Here is a 24472-nt window from a genome sequence, read left to right as displayed (position 1 = left end):
TTTGGTATTACAGAAGGGGTGTTTTTATAATAGTGACACTTTCTAGGGGGTGGGGGCTGTAAATTACCCTTAATTTTTTTTTTTTTTTGACCGTATCACCCTTCGTCCATAACGATCCAGCAATATGGTATTGATCAAGAGTGGAGACATGACATGGCACATAGTGATCCAATCAAACCGATTCCTCAAACCATGTCCAAATAAAATTTATAAAAAAAAGAGAAAAATGTTCCATTCTGTCAATGGTCAATCGGGTTTGCAACTTTGCATTCAGTTGTTCCTCTTCAACCCGAATTTAAAAAAAAAAAAAAAAACAGTTGTTGTGATACGTGGCCCCAAAAAAAAAAAAAAAAAAAAAAAAAAAAAAAAAAAAAAAAGTCCCAACCGATCGGTATGTCAAACGGAATACCATACCAGCAAGCGGCAGTGCTTTATGTCGTATTCATATTTAGTATTTGCAGTCTTAGAACATCTCTCTTCCAGAATTTACAGATTTAGGAATGGCGGGAACTCTTCACACTCTAGTTCACAGACATGCAACGGTCAGTAACGGAAAATCTTGTCAGCGAAAACCTATTGTTCCGGCTCATTATATCCGATTCCGTGGCATTTCTCGTCTCGCTTGTAACCCTAATTCTTCAATCATCTGGAAATCCCGTCCAATTTCTCGAACTATCAGAGCCAAAGAAAGATCTGATCAGGTCAGTTTATCGACAATTGTGGTTCTTTTTGGTTAAATTTGAACAAATTCTGGTTTCTTCTTGAAATTGAAGTGAGGCAATTGCTTAAGAATCGTGTTTTGAATTTCACTACTAATGCTAGGTGGAGTTGTTAAGCGTTTGAGGTATTCTATGACTCTGGCCTTATCATTTCTGATAAAATATCTGTAACATCTCAGGAAAATCATGATCGAAATCAGCTTGGTAGTGTTATGGATTCAGCAACTGAGTTATCATGGGTGAAACCATTATTAAATTTCGCTGCCACTAACTTCCTTCCAATAGGTAACGCTGTTATTTTATTTGGATCAAATAGCATTGCTTCTCTGTTTGGTTTTTAAATTGTTAGCAAGGCAGCTAATAATTTATCATGTGCTGCTGGTTCTCAAGTTACAGTTACAGTGTGCTCCTTTTTTTTATCCCTGCTATCTTTCGTCATGGATGCTCGATGTATTAGTTTTCGATTCTGCCCTTTTCCACCTGTTGTAACTGTATTTATCTAGCTAACAGCTTGGTCATTACCCATCTATTGTTTCAACTGGATTGTCTGTTCATTGAAGAAGACATTGTAGCTTGATCCTTCCTTATAAGATGAGAGAATATTGAAGGATCATCTCTGCTTATGGCATCCATCAAATGAACATTAACCTGATTGTTCTCCACAACAAGATCATTGGTACCACCAGAAAGCTAAAAAAGGGCATGGCAAAGAGACAGCGCTTCACCCTTACAAGAATCAGTCACCCACTAGCCCTAAACAATTGAAAACATTGAGCCCCTGCTGTCCCTAAAGGACCCTTCTACTTCATGTTTTGAATTATGAAAACAACCCAAATATAGACCTGTGACTAAATGCTTAGCTTGCCTGGTCTTACATCACTAGGCCAGCTTGACAAGCCATACCATTTCAAAAGAAAAAGAGCTAGAAAAGAATAACCCCATTTAGTTCCAGAGTGAGAGGCTTGGATCTTCTTGTTTTGCAATAGTAGGACTTACAGTTCTTTCAGTTCTTATTGACATGTAAAGACTGGTCAACATTATTATATATATAAAACGGTGGTCACAGTTAAAGTGACTGGATTGTGATTTTGATTCAACCAGCCTTATCATAGCTACATAGGGTTGGCTACATTAATCCCAGTTTTGTTTTGTGTGTGTGGATGTGTGTCGATAAGTAACAATATTTTAACAAGAAAGGCAGCAGAAATGCAAGAGTATACAGTACAACATCAGTAGAGGCAGGCCCGAGGCCTAGAAGAAGCCAAACATAGATGCATCATTCTCTTACTTTTATCCTCTTAGTCTTGTACTCGTAAATCAGAACACTCTCATTTCAACTGCCTGTACATGCTGAAATACTGCACAGCATTCGCATCCATAAAGCATTTTCTAGTCTTTTTGCTGTCTTATAAAATTTGTCCTTTAGCCTTAATGGAATATTCTATCACACAAGCACTCTAGAGGATCCTCATCTCCACTTATCCACCCAGCTTCAATTCTTTGAGAAACATCATCTTTATTTCACCACCTTCTTATTTATGAATATAATTGTCACGACGCCAAGGCATTGGAGGGCTGCCTAAGCGTTTAGGCTATAAGTTGTCTGCCTTAAGGCGAATAAGGTGCCTAAGGCGACTAAGTGTTATTTTATATTTTTCTCTTTTCTAATATTTTTTAGTATGCTACATATACTTTGTATTATAAAAAATCAATATTAAGCCACATCAAATCTGAAATAACCTAGAGGGGGGTGAATAGGTTATATTCATGGATTTAAAAAAATTCTTCGATTAAGTTTCTTAGGTATGTGATTGCAAAAGACAATGTGGAATATAAAACTACTCACAATCGCACAACACAAGGATTTTATAGTGGTTCAACTCAACTTTAGTCTAGTCCATTCTCTTACAGGTATTCCATTAGTTCTTCCCTTTCAGTAGAGTAGGTAGGCAGAAAAACCTTTACAAATCTCTTTCATGGTAGAGATGGACCTTTATAATCTCATTTACAGGTAGAGAGTGACCTTTACAATTTTTTCGGATGAGAGAATCCTACATTAGCCTAAGTATAGTCTAGACAAGTGTAAATACAAAGATAAAGTGGAATAAAAGATTCGAGCTACCTCGTGTGGTGCGTGATATGAATATGCAATAATGATATGACCATGCACCTTAGTTATCTTCCCAATGGATGTAGAAAGTAATGAAAGATTTGTAAGTTGACTTGAGTTCTTCAGTTTTGTGAATGATCATAATGATAGAACTCAATGGGTTAATGCCTTTCCTTACTTTTTAGCTTTTAATAAATGGTACTCAATGCTTGATTAATTGTTAATTTAATAAGCTATAAGTGGGATATTTATATGGGTGATTATTAGTCCTAAACTAGGTAGGAAAATAATCAGATTTGGGAAAGAAATATGGCCTAATGGACATATTTTTCCTCTACCGGTAACTACTATCGGTAACTACCAGTAGTTACCAGATCAAATGGCCGTTCGGTGAAATAGATCCGTTGGAAATGAAAAATATAGTCGTTGGATAGCCTTAGACCATCTGGTAGGCATCCGATTAGCCGAGGACCTTACCGAAAGGCATCCAGTAGGGAGTCGGCAGGGTTCGGTTGTTACCAGTTCATCTTTGTTGGTATGGGTCTGATGAATTCTCTGATCACAGAACTCTACCAATAATTACCGGTTCCTACCAGTAGTTACCGGCAGGCTTCTGACTTCTAGCTTGACATATTGTGTTTATTCAAACAGTCATAACTTTCTCATATGAGGTCCAATTGACCTGATTCAAGTTGTGTTGGTTCCACAACTCGATGGTCTACATTTTTCCAGTTGAGCTTGACTTTAAAATCAGTCATTTAGTATCACTAACATACCCTAAGTTGGAGCCTTGCTGTTATCTCAGCAAAGGGTTGTGTTTTGGCATTGTCAAAACACTTAGGGTCTTAGGGAATTGTGAATGAGCACCACTTGGAGTCAAGCTATATCATGCATGTGTGCTATGCAATGTAGTGCGTGCAATGTGTGTTATTACAACTAATTCTACACAAGACTCTACACGTTGGATCTTCAATCTTGAATTCTTCTGTACATGCCCTTTCGTGTGGGTCGAAAAATGAGTTCCATTGCTTAGAAAAGGATGGGAACAGATAGGGAGGAAGGGGGTTAGTGGAGGGGGTGGAGGAAGAGGAGGGATAGAGGAGAGGGAGAAGGGGGGAGAGGAGGGGGGAGAGAGGGTAGGCTGAGGTAGAGGGAGGATGGGGGAGGTGGTGGCCATGGCCACCGGGAGAGGGAGGAGTGACTCAGGTCATGTCGCAAAGGAGGAGGGGCTTTTTGTTCCTTCTTGAATTATCCTTACAAGGATTATTGCCACTTAACCCATTAATGACAAAATTGTGTTATGGTCAAACTTATTTTAAAGTGCACGAATGTTGTTAAAATCACATAAATGAAAATAATTTCATGGATATCAAAACAAAAGATTATTTTACCTGATTTTTGGTTTTTAGCAATGTTTTACAATGATTAAATTTATGAAATTTTTTCAGAATTGAGAAAAACCCCAACATTTGAAAGTTGAAAATCGCCTGTACAACAAAAAGTTCAGTTTTATTCTTGGATTGGGGGGTTGAATTTTTATCTTTTTAGAATTTGGTATTAAAAATATTTTTATTTGATTCAAATGGGGGAATATTTGCTTATTTATGTCAAATATCTTAAGTTACTGAACAATTACTTAAGATATTATTCATAAATAAGTGCTGTGCCTTGTGGTAAGGCGCCAGTGCAATAAGGCGACAGTCGCCCATACTCCAACTAGGCCTTCTGGTCGCCTAAGCAACGCCTTGACAACAATCATAATTTATGATTCAACATAGATAATATGAAAGTGATCATTCTGGGTATGTCTTGGCCATCAATCTTAACCAATGTATTTCTGCTCCTTTTTACTAAACTTGGACTCTACGCATTCCACAGAGCCTTGCTTGACTCAAAACTTTTTCTGTTTTACCCATACGTAATTCTGCCTCTGCATAACCCCTTAATCACATAAACTATGGACTTAATGCTGATCCCTGGTAGAGGCCTGCTATGATTTTGATGAGCCCATGGTGCTGTATATCACCCATATTCTATTTCTTCATTTGATACATTGCAAAGTAGTTTTGGTTGAACAATGCTGGGAGAAGGAGTACCCAAAAGAAAAAAAGGAATTATGCTACATGAATGCATTTTTACACTTTGCTCTTATCACCATACATCTTTCTGCCTAAGTTGAGTGTATTGTCACCGAGAGTTAATGCTGAAAACTGCATTGTAGTAGAGAGGGCATCTTATCGCAGACCTACAATGGCAAAACATCATTTAGGAAAAGGGGAGGGGGAATTGTCTCTGCTATGGTTTGAAATTTTGTTAGACTGTAAGTAGAAAAGCCATTAGATTTTTGTAATTACAGGTCATCTTGAATCTTGGCAATCAAGGTTTTGTGATTCTGAGCATCTTGGTCATAAACTGTCTGTCAGCTCTTCCTGTTTGCACTTTCATGCCCCAATTCAAGCTCATGGAGATCAGTTGTCTTCTTGATGCGGATCCGTATTCAAAGGACTGAAATCGTATCGCTTAGGGCCCACTTGGATACTCAATAAATTAATGGCAACAATTAATGGCAAATGTGTAATTTCTGGCACAATTTTAAACCCCTTTTTAAAGTGAGACAGTTGAATGGGACAGCTCTGGAATTAATTCCAAAGAAATCTCAGTTCTGGAAATTAAATTGGGGTGTTTCTAATAAAGAGTGGCAGGTTTGTAATTAACAGAATATGCGAGGGTAGTTCAGGAAATCACGATTAATGTTAGGACAAAAGAGGTTAATAGGTAAAGGAAGGGTATAATGGTCAAACCAGGGGAGTAGTTGCCCTAAATAACCCACGACCAAGTCTCCTGCTTCCTTGGTCGACCTGCAAGAAGAGAAGGGCCAGCAGCTTGCGATGGGAGTAGCTCCTTCAAACCCTCTCTGTTAGGCCTGAAATTTCAGGCGTGGGGTCGCAAGAGGAGGCTCTTCCAAATCCACATAATATCTGGTCAGGTCGGCAGGCTGGAAGGACATGGGAAGCACCCAAAACTGAAGATGGCGATAACACCCAGAGCAGGCCTGAAACTTGGCTTCGATCTGAGGACTGAGGAGGGCTTTGGAGCTGGAGCTTGAGGAGTTATGTCGCCCAAGGGGAAGGAACTTACAACCAAAGTCTCAGTCCCACCAGGTCAAGCACCAAGGAGTTTGATCTACTAATCTGAGGCTGTATCTATCGCCCAGAAAAGGGGATTGACCAGCAGTAGAGAGAATGAACAATAGGAGAAGAAGAACAGAGGGAAAAGAAAAGAAAGTCAGGGAAGGGGAAGAAGAAAACAGTTCAGAAAAGAGAGAGGAAAACCACCCATGGCAGCCATCGTTTCCAACCAAAACATAATTCTCAAATTCATTGAAATCTAAAAAACTGAGTTCCTCCATCCATTTCATGTCTAATATAAAGAAAAAATGCAAAACAATTTATGGAAAATTACTTGAAAGCAAACTACCCTAAATAACAACTGAATTAAGATCTTCTACTAAACTGATTTTTAACAAAAAGGAAAGCAAAATAAAATCAAGTCAAACGTAGTTCCCTAAATCCATCGCTGAGCTGCATCACTTCTGCATTGTCATTATGAGGGAGTCATTTCTGGCTGAAGCATGTTTTCTTGTATTAGTGACACACATGTATTTTCATATTCAGTCCCAGGAGCATCCTCGATGGGTTTCTAGAAGTCTAAGTTTACTGTGTGTGAAATCCAATAAAGCTAGAGCCGTAGTGACAGTTTTAGAAACCAGATTTCAAGAGAATTTTGATAACGGAGAAGAAGAAACTTAGATGGGCTTGAAATTCTGGTTGAAAGTCAAAATTAAGCCCAAGAATTACTTCTTAAAAGATGAGTATGATCCAATGGGCTGATTTGGAGTTATAAGGGTTTCTTTTTAGGAATTGGATTCTTTAAAACAGAATTTCAGAAGTGACTATAAGTGGCAGTTCTTATGGGGTTTTAAACAGAAATTACAGAGTACTGAAAAACAGAAAAATTACAGCAATAATATAAGAATACTGATCCGAAACAGAAAATCAAATCTGATCTTTAAATAGTGTAGAACTAGAAATTCGACTAGAAGTAGGTTTTAGGAAATTAACACAAAGATTAAATTTTGAAACCGTGAGTGCGTTTAGAATGTAATACGATTGCCAAATATGAAATCAGATTTGAAATCTCAGTTGTAAAACTAAAGAGCACTGAAATTCCAAGGAGTAGGTAGGCATAAGATCAGAATAGAAACTTGAAAATACTAACCTAGTTTGGTGGTGGATAAAATGAAGAAGAATGGTAGAAATATGAATATGAACCAAGCAACTCACTTGGAACTAGACTGAAATCCCATCAGGCATCAGCCCTATCTTAGCATCTCACCAAGGGTTGCTACTTAATCTCACAAAAGCTATTCTGAATCACACAGAACATAGGAGCAAACCCAAGCTTTATTCAATATTAAAAACCATGTGGGTTTCTATGGCCTTACGACCTTTAAATAGAAACTAAAAGTGTACTTACATTAGGAAAGGAAAGTGTACTTGAAATAGGAACTAAAGAAATAGAAAAATCTATCCATTGTAGGAATCTATGTCCCTTATAACTAAGAATCTTAACTAGCTAAAATAGGTGTCCCACATAATTAAAGTTCTATGCAAAGTAGGAATAGGAGTTCTATTAAGGCAAGACTCTATCCTATACTTAACAACCAAGGAAATAACATATACTTAATGAAATAAAATATCTCAAGCTAACCTAAAATGTAAATCCTGTATTCCTACCTCCTACCCATAATTTAGGCCTATTACAAAGAAAACCCATTGAACTAAAGGCCCAACACATATATAACTCAACCCAGGTTTATTTCCATTAAAATAAGTTCAATTCTGTGCTTTATCTGCATCACTCCTAATTTGGAAACTGAAGTTTCATTACGTTCATAGCTTTTAAGAAATGGGAGGTATGTCGTTCCAACTATAGCTCCATTGTGCACTGTTGGGCAACATCGTTAACCATCCAGTTGATGTTGATGAACCATCATAGAACCACTAGAATGGTTGATGTTTTTTGTAGGTTTGCTTATGAGACAATGACCTGAACTTGTTTTTCCTCCCTCCATACAATCTGCATAATATTAAGGACATATTCATTTTTTTCCCTCTCGCATACTTTTCTGGATTTTATGGGGGTGGGGTACAATATGAGGAGGATCAATGGCATACAGATATAATCACTGTAACCAGTGGCGACCAGTTGTTCCTTGACCATAAAAGGAAAAAAGAAAAAAATAGGAATTGGAGAGAGCACATATGTTAAGCACATTTTAAGAATAATAGTAACTATGGGAATAGTTACCAAGTTAAAGGTGTTGCTTCACTTTTTGTTGCTCCATAGCAACGCTTTAAGTTTTTGCAAAAGTTGGTCACTAAACAGCAACACTTCAAAACTTGTTCCAAGAGTTGGTCTAAACCCTAAAGGATGTAACTTACTAGTTATAATAATGATGTTCCCCTAAATGAAGTTTCTTTTTATTGGCCATTTGAGTTAATTTTTTAGGAAAATTTCTTTGTACTCCTGAGAACTTTATGCTTTTGTTTCGCATATATCATTTTGTACTGCTTTTTGACTAGTGTTTTCCTTTGATTTGATTGAAGTTCAGTTTCCTCACTAAGTATTTGTTGCAGCTCTTGTTAGTGGAGTAGCTTTAGGACTTGCAAATCCTGGTCTTGGTTGTCTTGCCAACAAATATTGTGTATCAAAGTTCAGCACTTTTGGGATTTTTCTTATTTCAGGTATTCAGAGTAGAAGAAAATAGTAACACTATTATCCGCTTGATCCATCATTATTATACGGTCACAGTTTTTAAAATCATTCTCTTTTCATGACGTAGGGCTGATGTTGCAGAGTAAGGAAATTAGTGCCGCAGTAAAAGCATGGCCTGCTGGACTGTTTGGGCTAGTATGACCTTGAATTTCTTTTTTCTGTATGTATGTTGTAGATTCGGCACCATTACTACCCCTTCTTGGATTATGAACTTTACATACGCGCAGGTGTGCACACACTTGTGAGTTTGTTAATTTTCCAAGTAGCAAAGCTTGATGCTTCTTATGGAAACACATCATATCATCATTATTTGTGTGGAAAAGTGATTTATTTGTTTTATAGATGTACTTTTCAATGCCAACTTTTATTTTTCCTACTCGTGAAGGGAAAGGGAAAGCATAACCTATTTACTTAATGAGTTCTACTAACAAAAAGAAACAAAATGGAGGAAAAATTGCGCTGAGTTTTTCGATGAATATAGTGTTTGCGTGTTTGCTGTTGGGCGGGTGTCAAAGGGTTAGTAATTGGATAGGGAGAAGTGGAGAACAAAATTATTCCTAATGAAGCTGCATAAGATCTCTAGGAATATCTCTGGTATAGCTTTTGTTAAGAGGAGAGTGGAAACAGTAATCTGTTGACAGAGTTGGTAATCTAACTTGAATATTGTTGTGTTGTAGGGAACAGGTGGAAAAGGTCTATGGGAAGTTAAATTTGTTGGTGGAATCAATAGGAATATGTTGCATCGTTTCTTTCCTTTTTCTGAGTTTTTGTTGTTGAATCAATAGGAATATGCTGTTGGAATAGCTAACGTGGGTAATCTGGGCATATACATGTAAAATGTACATGGGGGGCGATAACATCACTTATGTGACTAACGCAGAACCTATGACCAGTTCCTGCAATAGAAGAGAGAGGAGAGAAGAGGGAGAGATTGAGGGAGAAGAGAAGAGGAAGAAGAGTGGAGACTGCCTAAGAGAAAAGCAGTCGATGATGTTCTTTATGTATTTTATGTAAGTTTATTTTAGTTTTGACTTGTTCTATTGGTTCCTATACTACTAATGTTATGCTTTTAGTTTTGGGTGCACTGCATATGTTATTAAGTCTTTACAGCTAGTAACTTATGCTCTACTTATTATTTCCTTTCTCTGCATATGTCATTAAAACTTCTTTTTCTTGTTCTTGCAGGTTTCCATTTTGTTATTAAGTCCCTTCTTTTCAAGGATTATTTTGCAACTTAAGCTGTACCCGCAAGAATTTGTCACAGGCATGGTGACTGAACATAAATGCTCCAACATCTGTGGCTTTAGTTCAAGGAATAATTTATTCCTGGCATTTACTATTACTATATTATTTGCAATTTGTGTAATAAGCTTAAACTGTTCTTATAGGTTTAGCTATTTTTAGCTGCATGCCAACAACGCTGTCTAGCGGAGTGGCATTGACACAGGTATGCTAAGCTATTGTTTTCTTCCTCATTAGTAACTTCGTGTGTAACAGCTATGCATATAACTGAGTAAATTTATACTCTCCTGCAGCTTGTTGGGGGAAACTCAGCTCTTGCCCTTGCAATGACAGTGATATCAAATCTGTTAGGCATTTTCATTGTAAGAATTTGGACCACATTAATAGAATTTCAGGTTTAAGATTTTGTCAGATGTTGGCCTTGTTCTTTATTTGTGGTTTCTAGGGGGTCCTCTAGAGATCCCTCTCCCACCTCCCCACCCCCCCACCCCCAAAAAAAAAGAAAAAAAGAAAAAAAAAGGGGTTTGTAAAAGCTCAATCAAACGCAAGTATGAAAACAACTATATTTGTGACTTATTACTCAGTTTCCTTCTCACTTGTACATTATTTAGTTGATCCTTTTATCATTTCTAAAGATCCTCCTTGTGTTTAGGTACCCCTTTCCCTCTCAAAGTTCATAGCAGCTGGAGTTGGTGTACCTGTTCCAACTGAGCAATTGTTTAGAAGCCTTATTGTGACACTTTTGGTCCCTTTGATATTAGGGAAGGTAACCTTTTCCCTGCTATGCCATTACCGAAAATAAAATATGGTTTTGATTTCCCATAGAAAATAATGCTTGGGGCGTTCATATTGTATATATTTTGAATAGAATAGTTTTCTATTTTGTAAAAGGTTCTTTCATAGTCTCTATCTTAATCAGGAAAAGTGCATGTCATTGCGGGTTAGTATCTTATGGACAATAATTTAGCCTCATTGAGGTCAACTATATTCAATTATGAATTTCAACAAGTTAAATGAGTTTTTGACAGAAAAAGAGAAATTAATTTCATTGAGTAATAGCATATGTAAAGATCATTTGTGTTTTATGCAATGTGAACAAGCAGTCCTGGAAAAACATAATGTGAAGACCTCAAAATACAAATTTATACTGCTACATCAGACCTAGAAACCAATATGATTGGAATGGGAACATCATTTTCTTATTAACTAAAGGAGCTTCTTACTTTTTTGTACTGAGTACCTATTCTTGAAGGTTTCAATATGGGAAAATATCTATTTTTGTTCCATGAAATACAGGGAATTATTTGAAGTTGCCAGTTTTAAAATTGAAAAACACCTAATGGTTCAGCTGTTACTTGTAAGGCCGTGTACAGCTAAATTTGGAAGCTGGATGGTTCGTTTGGCCGATGACTTGAACCTCACAGTTCACCTCAAACCAGATGGGTTCAGTAACTTCAGTTTAAATTCCCTTTGACCTAGAGCTGCTTCTCCCTTTTTTTTGGTTTACCTATCTTATAGTGCCCCATAGGATTTTGTCTACAGCTACTAGAGAGTGAGGAGTAATAGGGTGGGGGTGGGGGTGGGGGTGGGGGGGGGAGAGAAGGGGTGCCTTAAGGCACACGGTGAAGATGAGAGAGTTGAACCCATGACCTCTCAGAACACCTGCACTCTACTGGTAGGGTACCAACTGATGGAGGGCCAGTAGAGATAGTGAAGAAAACCATGAGAGAACTCAGAGTTGCAGGGGAGAAGAGAAGATCGTAAAGGGAGGGGGGAAGGAGGTCACATGACCAAGTCTTGCACCATACTTGGCACCAAAACATTCAATTCAATTCATTCTCAAAATCTGTCCAATAACTTGGGTTACGTGCCTTTATATAATAAACTGAAATTAAAACTTACCTAATTAAAATCTAAAATTGAATTAGCAACTGCTAATTATTTCCTAAGTTTTAACTAATGAAATTAGAAACAGAATAAAACTCAAATTGGTAACTCCCTACTTGTCCAACAACTACCCAAAATAAAGATTACAAATCTTTCCAATTAAAATAACTCAATATTTCCTTAATAAAGTAAATCCTAAAATATCCTACTGATCTTAAAAATCCAATTGGATCCAGTTCGTCTTGGTTGCGATTGCCCGAAGGTCGACCCAGTTTAGCCTCAATTCTGCATAAACTCCCCCGATATTGAGAAAAACTCATCCACGAGTTTTAAAGAATGATAACAATAAAAACTCACAAGCGGGGGTGAAGTGCTCGTTGTCTGCATCGCGAAAAAAATCCAAGATGTGAAGCTGTGGAGGTGAATTCAAGTCCGGAAAATCATGGGGAAGAATGAACTCATAATGGTGAGCAATTGGCACTGCATTGATGTCTTTCATTACTTGATCGAAATTTCTCACTTTTCGTTGTCATCACATGTTCCACAGTAGGATGGTCTTCCACTTGTGTTAATGCATTTGGTTCATCTTGTGGTTATACTGGAGGTATCACTTTCTTTAACTCAACCAATCCATGATGATTAAATTTTTGACGCATGTGGTAAGCCTGGAGGGTGCATACATTATTGTCACGATCAAGGATGCCGTCTCTTTGTTCTAACCAACATCGACCCAATTTAATGATGCGTTGAGGAGAATCAAACATTTCACAAAAAGCATCATCATAATAATGAGGAACAGAGAATTCAATGACTACATTGCCCTTTGGCTAAAAAATAATCTGATTAGTAACAACATATCCACCACAGATCGTGAGACGAAATTGTCATGTTGTCTCTCATCAATCAACAAATGAGCAGGTTTTCCATTTGGCAGTCACACTGTAAATTTTAACACAAAAAGGAATCCATGGTAATAATGAAAAGCTAAAAAAAAGGAGTGGAAAAACGGTAAATCTACCGGAGTTTATGATGGGATGGTAGAACTGCAATTTGGAAAGTTCAAATATATCCCTCAATAGAGAGCACATATGGGACAGGGGTATACATGGAACCAAGATTAAAAATAGGAGTAAATCAGAATAAGGGCGCTAAGGAGGGGTAAATATAGAAAACAAAGTAAGACAAAAGGGGAAATAAGGATTCGACAAAAGATGGGGTTTCCTGTACCGACAAAACAGACTGAGAACCTAGTGGCTTCTTCTTCTTTGTTGATCCAAGGAACGAGGATATACCGCTGCAACTGAGAAGGGTCAAACGAGAGGAAAGGAGGAGGAGCTTCTTTCTTCTTCTTTATTTTAATTTTTAATTTTTAATTTTTGTTGATTCCGCTCTCTCTTTGCTATTTCTCTTTGTCGACTTCTCCCCTTTTTTTTTTTCCTTCACTTGCTGTTGGCGGAACCCTAAGTGAGGGGTTCGATTGAAGGGAAAAGGAGAGAAGGGTGGTGGGGATTTGGTAGGGCAGACTCGAATGGAGGGTGGGTTTTGGTCTGAGGACTCCTTTTTTGTTTTTGGGTGCTATTACAGCAGGGAAAGGGGTTTGCTGGTTAGGAATCGAAGGAGTGTATGGAAGGGTAGGGCCATTGTGGGAGAGAGTTCAACGAAGGTTTTTTTTTTTTTTAGTTGTTGATTGTTGTTCTCAGTCTCGGGAGAAACTAGAAAGAGAATTGGGAGAAGATGGGAAGGAAAAGAGAACGAAGGAGAGGATCCTTTGACTCTGATACCACTTGATGGAGGGCGAGTAGAGATAAAGAAGAAAACCATGAGAGAACTCAGAGTTGCAGGGGAGAAGAGAAGATATCGCAAAAGGGGGGGGGGAGGAAGGAGGTCACAAGACCAAGTCTTACACCATACCTGGCACCAAAACATTCAATTTAATTCATTCTCAAAATTTGTCTAATAACTTGGGTTTCATGCCTTTATATAACAAACTGAAATTAAAACTTACCTAATTAAAATTTAAAATTAAATTGGAAACTCATGACTACTTCCTAAGTTCTAACTAATGAAATTAGAAACAGAATAAAACTCAAATTGGTAACTCCCTACTTGCCCAACAACTACCCAAAATAAAGATTACATATCTTTCCAATTAAAATAACTCAATATTTCCTAAATAAAGTAAATCCTAAAATATCCTATTGATCCCAAAAATCCAATCGGATTCGGTTTGTCTCAGCTGAGATTGCCCGAAGGGTCAACCAAGTTCAGCCTCAATTCTGCATCACCAACCATCTATACCAGTAGTTGTCTTCCTGCATCTCCATTAAAATGAGGAATCCTCCTTCCTCCATAGCTGCTGCTGAGTTGTTTTTTTTTTTTTTCCCTATCTATTTGAGTTATACAATTTGAAGGGTGGATGAGGGGCTCCAAAAAAATCAGGTTTGGTTGTCTGATTTGGAGATTTTAGTATCTCCTAGGTAGTTGGCTGGATGGTATTTTCGTAATCACATGAGACTGGTCATGGTATTATTAAATATTAATTGAAATTTATATGTCACTGTTGGGTTAATGGATAGATATATATGCTGATATGGTTCTTGATCATAATGGCTGGCAATCACTAAAACAAACTCCTCTGTAGTCGACAAATGGGTTATCAAAGAAGATCTGAAGTCCATTATATTTTTATGAAAACTAAGAATGGGTTATCAAGGAATTGAAAAATGGGACAGCCCTGACGAATGCCAACTGTAGAGCCAAAGTAGCCAAAATCAAGGTTCAAGAACTTGTTTCGTAAGACCACCGAATGGCCAAATTAGTGAAACAAAATGACCGCTATGACCAAAATTTTGACGTAATAATGCATTTTTTGGACCGAAATGATCAAAATTTTGAAACGAAATGAGAAAAATGACCGAAATTTTATCTTTTTGTGTTTCGTATGCAGTTTCGTTTCAATTAAAAAAGGAAAAGAAAAAAAAATCGAAATATCCGAGATTTCGCTGAGTTTTCGAACGATGACCAACAAGAATGTTGGGCTTGTGTGTCAATCACCAGAAATCCCTCCTATTCTTGCCCAGTCTCTGAGGTTGAAAAGCACAGTACGAAGGGCATCACGGGGTTTTCCTTAGGCCGTCTTTAGGTCAAATACCATGCCTCCCTTTGATCCCCTCCAAGTTGTCATCTCACCATTGCTTCCCCATGTTTGGATTGGGCTGCTTGCCAAATGTTGGCCTCAGAGAAGAAGAATCTTACCCATTGATAGAGAATGGAGTTGGGTGGATATGAACTTTGCTGGTGTGACAATATGCAAAACCTGTAAACCAACACCTATAAGAGAAAGACAAAGAAGAAGAAAGAGGAAGAAGGAAGAAGAAAGAAGAGCAGTGAACACTATAGAGAAGAGAGTGAGTGAGCTAAAACCATGATAGGGATTGAATGTAGTTTATCATGTTCTAGCCCCTTATTTTATTATATCAAGTAATAAACTCTTAGTAGGAAACCTACTAATAGTCTAAGTCTAATTACGATAGAGATGAATAACTAAGATGAAATAACAAACCAATTATAACTCAACAACTCAACATTATCCCATGGTAAACTTTAACACTCCCCCTCAAGATGGAGTATATACTTCTCCCATACCTAGCTTGGATCAACCACTAAGAAATGCATGCTTAAACATGCCTTAGTGAACATATCACCAAGTTGATTGCCTAAGTTGACAAACGAAGTAGAAATCAGCTTTTTTATAGTCGCATTTCTCACAAAATGATAGTTGACCTCAATATGCTTAGTCTTTCCATAGAAACCGAATTGCTGGAAATATAAATTGCAGTTTGATTATCACAATACATCTTCATAGTTTTAGTAACTGAGAACCCCAACTCTTGAATGAGAGATTTCATCCACATCATTTTAGCTACTGTATGTGCCATTACTCTGTGTTTAGCCTCTGCACTTGATTAAGCCACTATAGTCTGCTTCTTCCTCTTCTAGGTACTAAGATTTCCATCAAAAAATGTACAATACACAATAGTAGATTTATGACCACCATCAGCACCAGCCCAATTAGCATCAGAGTAACGCATAATATCAATATGACCATAACGCTGATAAACAAAAACCTTTCCTAGGAGCACCTTTAAGATACCTCAAAATGCGACAAGAAACATCCCAATGGGCTTGTTTAGGAGTTTTCATGAACTAACTGATAACACCCACAACAAATGAAATGTTAGATCGAGTAGTATTTAGATAAATAATTTTTCTAGAAAATCACCTGTACTAATGTTTATCCGCAAATTCTTTGTCATCACACGCTCAAAGCTTCATATGAGGGTCCATAAGAGTATCCACAGGCTTACAGCCCAACATCCCTGTCTCCGGTAGAAGGTTAAGTACATACTTCCTCTAAAACAGACTAACACCTTTTGTTCTATGAATAACTTTGAGTACTAGTTACTTGTTCTTCAACTGCCCCTTCACTTCCACCATTTGGAAAAGTGTCCTTGCGTTGGCTTGCTAGGAGAAGACCCCCCCTTATGAGGGAATGAATCAGGGTTGGCATGACTTTTGCCGGTAGCTCTATTTGTGATATTACTAGAAAGCTCGCCTTTGGGGCCACTATTAACCATATTTGGATGGAGTGCAATCTTCAGATGGACTCCTACTCCAGATCTTTTGATAAGATTTGGAAGGCCATCTACTTCGAGGTCTCCTCCAGGCTTGCTATGTTCCCGCCTCGTTTGGTTATTGATTCCCCAAGGAACAATCTTATTGTTGTCTCTTGGGCCTTCCTTTGTCTATTTTGTCTCCCTCATCCCCCCTTAGGGGTGTATCCCTCTTTCCTCTTTGGCCCTTGGGTCTTGTATATCCCCCCTTTTTCCCCTGTTTTAAAATTTTTATTCACCCAAAAATAAACAAATTTTGGTACCAAAAAATATGTGAGCATTCCTAAGTCTTTCATCTGAAAGTGTTGATCTAAAAATAAGCCTTGACATCTTCAATCCCAAAAGAGTTGTTACCAGAAGTAATAATTTCGTCCACATATACAACCAAAATGACCACTTTGGACCCACGTCGATGAACAAATACAAAATGATTAGAGAAGCACTCTGTGAAGCCATAGGCCCATAATGACAACAATCTTGCTAAATTTGTTAAACAAAGCACGAGAGGACGGTTTCAACCTATAAATAGCCTTGTGAATGTGGTAGACCTTTGATGCATTCTCCTTCTGAGCAACATACTCAGGAGGTTGCTCTATATACACCTTTTCAAGATCACCATAAAGAATTTTTTATTTTTATTTTAGTTTTATGTTAAGTTGAAATAGAGGCCAATTAGGATTACTAATTAATCTTACTAGTTCGGTCTAAACTAACACTGATCAGCCAACAAGAGGAGAAGGGAGATTGGAACTCCTACCCTTGTCTTTGCCCCTTCCATCCCTTCTCCTCTTCTTCCCATCTCCTCCCCTGAATCATCATCCTCCCCCTCCGGCATTCATTTGCCTTCTCCTTTAGACCCCAAACCCTGGACCTCTCTTAAAGCTTTTGACCGCCTTACTCTCCACTATGTCCCTCCCTCCAACCTTGGAGACAAAAAAGATTGGCCTTTGTCCAATTGGTTTCCTTGACATTGATATCTCCAAATGGAGATTTTGCCTTGTAGGTCAGTTCATTGGTAGCAGGCCCCCTTTCCCCATTGTTAAGCACTCTCTTTGTAACCAATGGCGCACCCACAACTCATTAGATATCGATGTCCTGGATAATGGAGTATTCCTCTTCAACTTCTCTAATAAACATAGTATGCTCTTGGCCCTTGAGGGCAGCCCTTGGTAGGGTGGGAAGAAACAATTTTTTCTCGAACAATGGAATCAATTCATGCACCTCCACATACTAGACTATCACTTCCCCTCTGGATTGCCCTCCCCAACTTACACCTACACTTTTGGGGTGGAAAAGGTTTGAGCCCAATTGGATCTGTCACTGGAACCCCTCTGTATTCAGATTCTAGAACCGATAAGAAACAAGGGTTCTCCTTTATAAGAATATGTATAAAGGGCTTTGTTGAGACCAACCCTCCCTCTTCTGTTGTCATAATGGATGAACAAGGGCACTCTTTCCACCAGGAGGTGACCACTCCAAGGACTGCTTGAAGCTTATCCCCTGCTACCGATGAAACGATGGACCTCTCCTATTCGCCAGCCTCTGCTACTAATGATGGTGTCGCTATCCCTTCCTCTGGTACTTCCTGTGCCCGGAGCCGGTCCCAACAACCTCGGATAGGAAGAAAATCGTGCCCCAAGGTCGCTCCTGCTACCAAGGTCTCCTCCCTCCATCCTTCGGACCTTGGCATATTACTCGCTAGACAAAACCCATTCTCTGCTCTTTGCCCTAGCTCCTCTGACATTGCTGACTTTGATCGCTCTTTGTCTCCTAATACCTCTCGCCCCTCTCCCTCCCTCTATTTTGCCTACTCTTGTCATCCATTTCACCTCTGCTGCAGCCAGGCCCCTGTTATTGGAAAATCAGCCCCTCACTTCTCTTCGAGATCCCTATGCTGAATCCTTTTCCATCCTTATGCCCCCTTCTCATGTTATTACCCCTCACGTGCCCCCTCCCTCCTCCCTTGCCACCTCGTCCCCCTCTCTTCTCAAAACACCTTAAAACTCGGCCCTCTTGCCAACCCCTCTTGGCTTGGTCCATCCTCCTTTGACCCATTCTCTTGTGGCGCATCTATCTCACTTGGGTACTTCATGCCAAACCACCCAGGCCCACCTCACTAACAGTTCCTTCACCTTGTGGAACCCTGCCTAGCTAGGCCTTATCCAAACCCACCTAACTAACTCATTCACCAATTCTATGAACCCGCAGCTTGGCCCTTCGATCCATGGAAACCCTTCAAACCGCCTTCCGGATCATCCATCAAACCATGCTCTAATCCCTTTTGCCCGCCTTCTTCCGACTACTCCCTGTAGGCCTAAATCCTCCTCCTATAGATCTTTATCTGTCACCCCTCCTGGCTTTCTCCCTTCCGAGGTTTCCATTTCTCCTCCCTCTTCCTCACTGCCTCCTGCAAGGTTAAAGCCCTCGAGTGAGCCTCCCTGATTGGTTCCTCTTGGAGCTCCGCCAGCGCCTCCTTCCCCTGCTGTGAACTCCTTCTGACATGGCCATGCCACGTCTCCTCCAACACTAACAAAATCCTCTTTTGCTCCCTCCCTACCGTGAGTTCTTTTGGCAAGGCCATGCCACGCCTTCTCTAATGTTACCGCTCCACTCTCTTGCTCCTCTCCGTGCCAAGATTCTCTTGCGGCAGGGCTTTGCCATGTCTAAGCATCCGTCAACCCTTATGAGTTGTGCCACGTCTTCTCTAGCTACTACTTCCTTTGCTATGCCCTCTCCCTTGCAAGGCTATGCTGTGATCTCTCCTTTCCCCTGCCACTTTGTCTTCTCTGCAGGGCCAAGCCACGTCTGCATTAGCTTCTTCCCCATTACTGTGAGCCTCTTCCAGCAGGACCATGCCATGACTTCTTTATCAGTGCTTTCCCCTGCTGTGGATCCCCTTCAACGGAGCCATGACACGACTACATCTCCTTCCTCCACTTCTGGGAGTCACATCAGTCTGGGCACAACACTCCAGCCCTTTCGGCTCCCTCACATATGCCTTCCCCTACTGTGCACTCTTACCAATAGGGCCTTGCCACATCTCCCTCAGTGACTGCTATGCCTAAAGCTTCAAAGAATTCCTGCTCAGTCATGTCTTCCTCCAAGACATCCTCCAAGAAGTCTTCTCACGGTCTCACCCTTTGAAATCCTCTTTTGCTAAACCCATTTCCTCTCCCCCTCCCCCTCCCCCCTGACCCCTATGTCCTCCCACATCTCCTTGGTTAAGCTCTTAAGGCATTCCCCTCCCTCCTCTGCTAACCCCCAATCCTCTTCTGTCTCTCCTCCTCAACCCTTGGGTCCCCTCGGTTATTGAATATTGTAGGAGCCATAGAAGCAAATCTGCTTCATGCATGGTTCAAGGTTTCCGCCGATATCGTCGAAATTTCCTACATTTCGACGATATCCTAGGACTTCAATACCAAATACCATGTGACTTTTAAAACTCACTGGTTTCGGCCAATATCGACCAAAATTCCCACATTTCGGTCGAAATGTGGGAATTTTCGAGTGGACCAATGGGTCAACCTTTATAAAACTTCTTAAATGGGAAACCAAGCATTTTTATTTCAAAATTTTGACCCTTTCCCCTATTTCTTCTCTATAAAGTGGGAAACTTGGGAAAACACTCAAGATTTTTCTCTTGTACCATCAAATCTTCATTCTAAGCTTGGATCTTGCACATACATAGCAAATCTGCCTAAGGAAGGGAGTTTGGACCAAATAGGTAAATTCTATCTTCCCCAAACCTTGTGTACTATCCTTCGAGAGCAGTGGTTCATTTGGGTATGGTGGTGGGGTATGGACAGCATAATGGATCTTCTACTTCATTTGGACAGGATGGTAGTTCAGGTGGTGGGTCATTTTTTGTTGGTAGTATCTTTGGGCATCCATCCCAACCTTGTGTGCCACATCCAGATCCTATCAATGTGACTGAGCCATTCCCTAGGCTGGGCTACCTAATTGATGTTGATGCATCTTATAGATGGGCAGTGACGGACTACCAAAACAATTATCCCCAAAACATGTTATGGGACTCATATGTGGGCACTCAGAGGAGAGGCTATGACATCTTCAGTGGTACGCAGCTTGTGGACTGGAACCACTTAGACACTCTACTTGGAATTGACTGCTGAGTGTTAACTATTGATTGTTGAGTGTTGACGGTTGACTGTTGAGACATGGGACTTGAGAGATAACTCACAATTATGTAATATTATTACTTATTTTGGATCCTTTATATTATGTTTTGTTTGTTTTAAACTTTTAATAATGTATTTCACATTTTTAGTTTGTAACTTATATATTTACTTATGTTTTATAGTTTCAATCAATGACTCAATGTACATTAGCAAGCTTTGGTCGACACCACAAGTATGACTTTAGGTGTTTTTTCATGAAACTAATTATGTGAATGGGTTAGAAATGTCTAAAATAGGATGTACACAAAAAATAAGGCAAAAAAACACATTTTGGGGTGTCGAAACCAAAGTTTCCACCAAATCGGGAAAGTTTCCTGGTTTCCTTGAAATTTCCCAGATTTCCACCAAACTTTTAGTCTTCTCAAGGGTCAAAATGAGGTCGAAACCAGATATTTTGAACCTTGGCTTTACGTCATACTCCTCCTCCCAACCCCTCTGAGGCCCTTTTGCCCCTCCTTTTTCCTTTTCAATGAATTGTTGGTAAATCTAGAACGTTCGCGGGCTCAATTTGCTTGCTAAGCATGCTGAAATCTGTTCTTGTCTCAAGGAATCTCGATCAATCCTCTACTGTCTTCTCGAGACCAGAGTTTCTGAAGCTAATGCTTCTCGCTTAGCCTCTTCCATTGCCCCCTCCTGCTCCTTCCTCTCTAATTATTCCTCCTGTCCCAAAGGACGTATATGGATTCTTTAGAACCCTTTTAAAATCTAGAATGTTCTCTTTAATGAATTGTTGGTAAATCTAGAACATTTGCGGGCTCAATTTTCTTGCTAAGCATGCTGAAATCCATTCTTGTCTCAAGGAATCTCGATTAATCCTCTACTGTCTTCTCGAGACTAGAGTCTCTGAAGCTAATGCTTCTTGCTTAGCCTCTTCCATTGCCCCCTCCTGGTTCTTCCTCTCTAATTATTCCTCCTATGCCAAAGGGCGTATATGGATTCTTTGGAACCCTCATAAAATCCAAATCACTTCTATCTCATCCTCTCCTCAACTAATTCACCTTTCCATATCTAACCCTAGTGGTGGAAGTTCCTTATTCTTCTCTATCATCTACTGTCTCAACCATACCCTTGACAGGACTATCCTTTGGGATAACCTTCGACCAGGGTGGGCACCTCCCCTTGGGGTTGGGGCGGAGTTCATTTTGGCCATGAGAAGCTCGGAGGTACACCCATTGACCCCTCATCGGTAGATGCTTTCAATTCTTGCTTAGAGGAGACTTGCCTAGATGATTTAAGGTGGTATGGCCTTAAATTTTCCTGACACAACAAGAGATCTGGTCCTAATCGCATTGCCTGCAAACTTAATAGGATCGTTGTGAAGCTTGGTTCACATACTTCCCCTCCAATGCCACCTTTGAATCCCCTTCCATCTCTGATCATAGCCTGATCTCTCTTTTCATCCTGACTTATATCTCCTTCGGTCCCAAGCCCTTTAAATTCTTCAACATGTGGACCCCCCATCTCGGTTTCCTCCCTATTGTCCAATTGGCCTAGCTCAAACCAGTCAATTCTTTCTCTTCCCCCCCTCATTGCCTTCACTCATAAGCTGAAGAATGTGAAATTTTCCTTCAAAAAATGGAATTCTTCCACCTTTGGGATCATCTCTTCTCGTGTCTCTTCCTGTAGAGAAAAGCTTGCCATCACCCAATCCCATTTGCAATCTAACCTCCAAAACCCTTCTCTTGCTCTGGATGAGGAATCTCTCTCCCTCAAGCTATCCTCTCTGCTAGCTCAAGAAGAAAGCTTCCTTACGCAAAAATCCCGCATTAAGTGGTTTGATCTTGGTGACTCTAATTTCCCTTACTTCCATAAATCCCTTAGAACTAGAACGGAGTCCAACTCCGTCCCTCTCCTTTTGACCTCGAAATGATCTACCATTAAGAATCAGGACATCAAGGCCCTTGGCACAAAATCACATGGTTTAGATTTCATATCCCTCGGCATAGCTTCACTATCTAGAGAACCCTCTCTAATTGTCTCCCCATTCAAGCTTTCCTCTTCCACCATTATATCCCTGTGTCCCCTGCTTGATGTTTCTACTGGAACAGATCTGAAGATATTAACCACCTCTTCTTTGACTGCCCCTTTTCCTCCTCTGTCTAGAATAGTCCTTGCTCACTATTGGCCTTCCTAGAGATCCCTCCTCCCCCTCTCTAGCGAATGGATTTGGATTGACATGACCTTCGCAGGCAAGACCGACACTATTGGAAAACTTACCTTTGGGGTGGCAATTAACCACATTTGGATGGAGCGAAATCTCCATAGATGGACTTTCAATGCCAGTCCTTTCGATAAGATTTGGAATGCCATCTACTTTGAGGTCTCCTCCAAACTCTCCCATATCCCTGCCCTCCCGGTTGTGAGTTTCCCTAGGAACAATCTCATCGTTAGCTCTTGGGGTTTACCGTTTTCCATTTTGACTCCCCTATCCCCCTCCCCTACTAGGTTGTAGCATCCTTTTTGATGTTTTGCGGGTTTTGCTTTCTTTGCCCTTAGGGGCTGTATATTCCTCCCCCCCTTTCTTCCTCCTTGGTAATGAATTCTTATTCACCCAAAAAAATTATTACCAATTAATGATATAAAGACATGAACAAAGTTAAGACGATACACTTGAGAAAAGGTCTCAATGTAATCAACTTTATAGGCCTGAGTATAATTTTGTGTAACCAAGAGAGCTTTTAGCTTCTCAGTAGAACCATCTGGAAGATACTTGATAGTGCATAACCAATGACACAACACAAACTCCTTTCTTGGGGCAAGTCAGTACAGGACCATGTTTGACGATCTAACAAGGCATCCCTCTTGACATCCATAGCATGCTTCCAACTAGGATAGGACAAAAGCATATTGGTGCTTAGTAGGCACAACCGTAGTAGATAAGGACAAAGAAAAGTTGCAAAGTAAAGGCGGAAGATGAGAAACAATAGTCAATTTAGAAATAGGATACGCAATAGTAGACTTGAGAGTACAAGTTCGAATACCTTTATGAAGAGCGACTTACAAGTCAGTGGAAGTAGGATCCCAGCCAAAGATTTAGATGAAGTAGAGGGCAGTACCGGAGGATCATCTGGAACCATTGAAGTTGACTTGGAACGACACTTGTATACCTGCAATTGCTTACGTGGGGAAGTAGTATTAGAGGTGGAGTCGGTAAGAGGAATGGGTATAGGAATATGTGGAGGATTAAGAAGATTAATATCTAACTTAAGACTTTTAGCCAAAAAAACAGCATGCTGTATTTTTGTCTTTTTGTGAAGAACTATGACATGATCATATACAGTTGTAATGTAGACCCTTGAGCCGTTTCTTTTAATGGAGAAAAATAAATTTTTTACTGCTTCCTATGAACAAAATAATGAAATTTAAATAGTCGGAGTCATGATATTAGTAGGAATGGTCCAAACCTTAATGAAACTCTTAAGCATATGAGAGTCAAAAGGAAGCACTCCACTTATTTTCCTTAGTTAATGAACCAAATTTGGGAGGACTTGCCATGCCTCTTCTTAAACCAAGGGTTTTTATCTTGAGAAAAATCGGTCTGCCAACAAGCTGCATGCCATATTGAGGAGCGCAGATTCTTTCCCCTGAATCTGGAATTTTGGCAGGTGACTGGTGAATGCGGGATGCGATATTTCTGCTCAAATTTTCTCTTCTAGTATTGGTTCACTATGTGAAGGTGACCCTAGCTTTCTCCTAGTATATTAAGGAGCAAACCCATAGTTACCAAATTTGCCAAATATTTGGACTGAATCCAAATTCGGTTTGAAAAATTTGGCATCTTTACAAATCTTCCCCCCCCCCCCC

The 24472-nt window shown here is 39.7% G+C and overlaps 1 protein-coding gene across 3 annotated transcripts in view; it reads left to right on the top strand.

The window, feature by feature from the left end:
• Window positions 1–394: 394 nt before the first annotated feature.
• LOC122069551 (probable sodium/metabolite cotransporter BASS4, chloroplastic) overlaps window positions 395–24472 on the top strand; it is a 57935-nt gene continuing 33857 nt past the window's right edge. The window contains exons 1-8 of one of the 3 annotated variants that reach the window (XM_042633604.1): window positions 395–701; window positions 899–1004; window positions 8529–8636; window positions 8735–8802; window positions 9853–9931; window positions 10056–10114; window positions 10203–10271; window positions 10562–10675. In XM_042633604.1, the coding sequence (XP_042489538.1) occupies window positions 501–701; window positions 899–1004; window positions 8529–8636; window positions 8735–8802; window positions 9853–9931; window positions 10056–10114; window positions 10203–10271; window positions 10562–10675 (804 nt within the window). In that variant the 5' untranslated portion in view covers window positions 395–500. The remainder of the gene's footprint in view (window positions 702–898; window positions 1005–8528; window positions 8637–8734; window positions 8803–9852; window positions 9932–10055; window positions 10115–10202; window positions 10272–10561; window positions 10676–24472) is intronic. The other 2 variants (XM_042633603.1, XM_042633605.1) reach the window with 2 other exon arrangements.

The sequence above is a fragment of the Macadamia integrifolia genome, unplaced genomic scaffold (assembly GCF_013358625.1).
Source record: "Macadamia integrifolia cultivar HAES 741 unplaced genomic scaffold, SCU_Mint_v3 scaffold641, whole genome shotgun sequence".
NCBI classification, from domain to species: Eukaryota; Viridiplantae; Streptophyta; class Magnoliopsida; order Proteales; family Proteaceae; genus Macadamia; species Macadamia integrifolia.
This window is presented reverse-complemented; position numbering and strand designations above follow the sequence as displayed.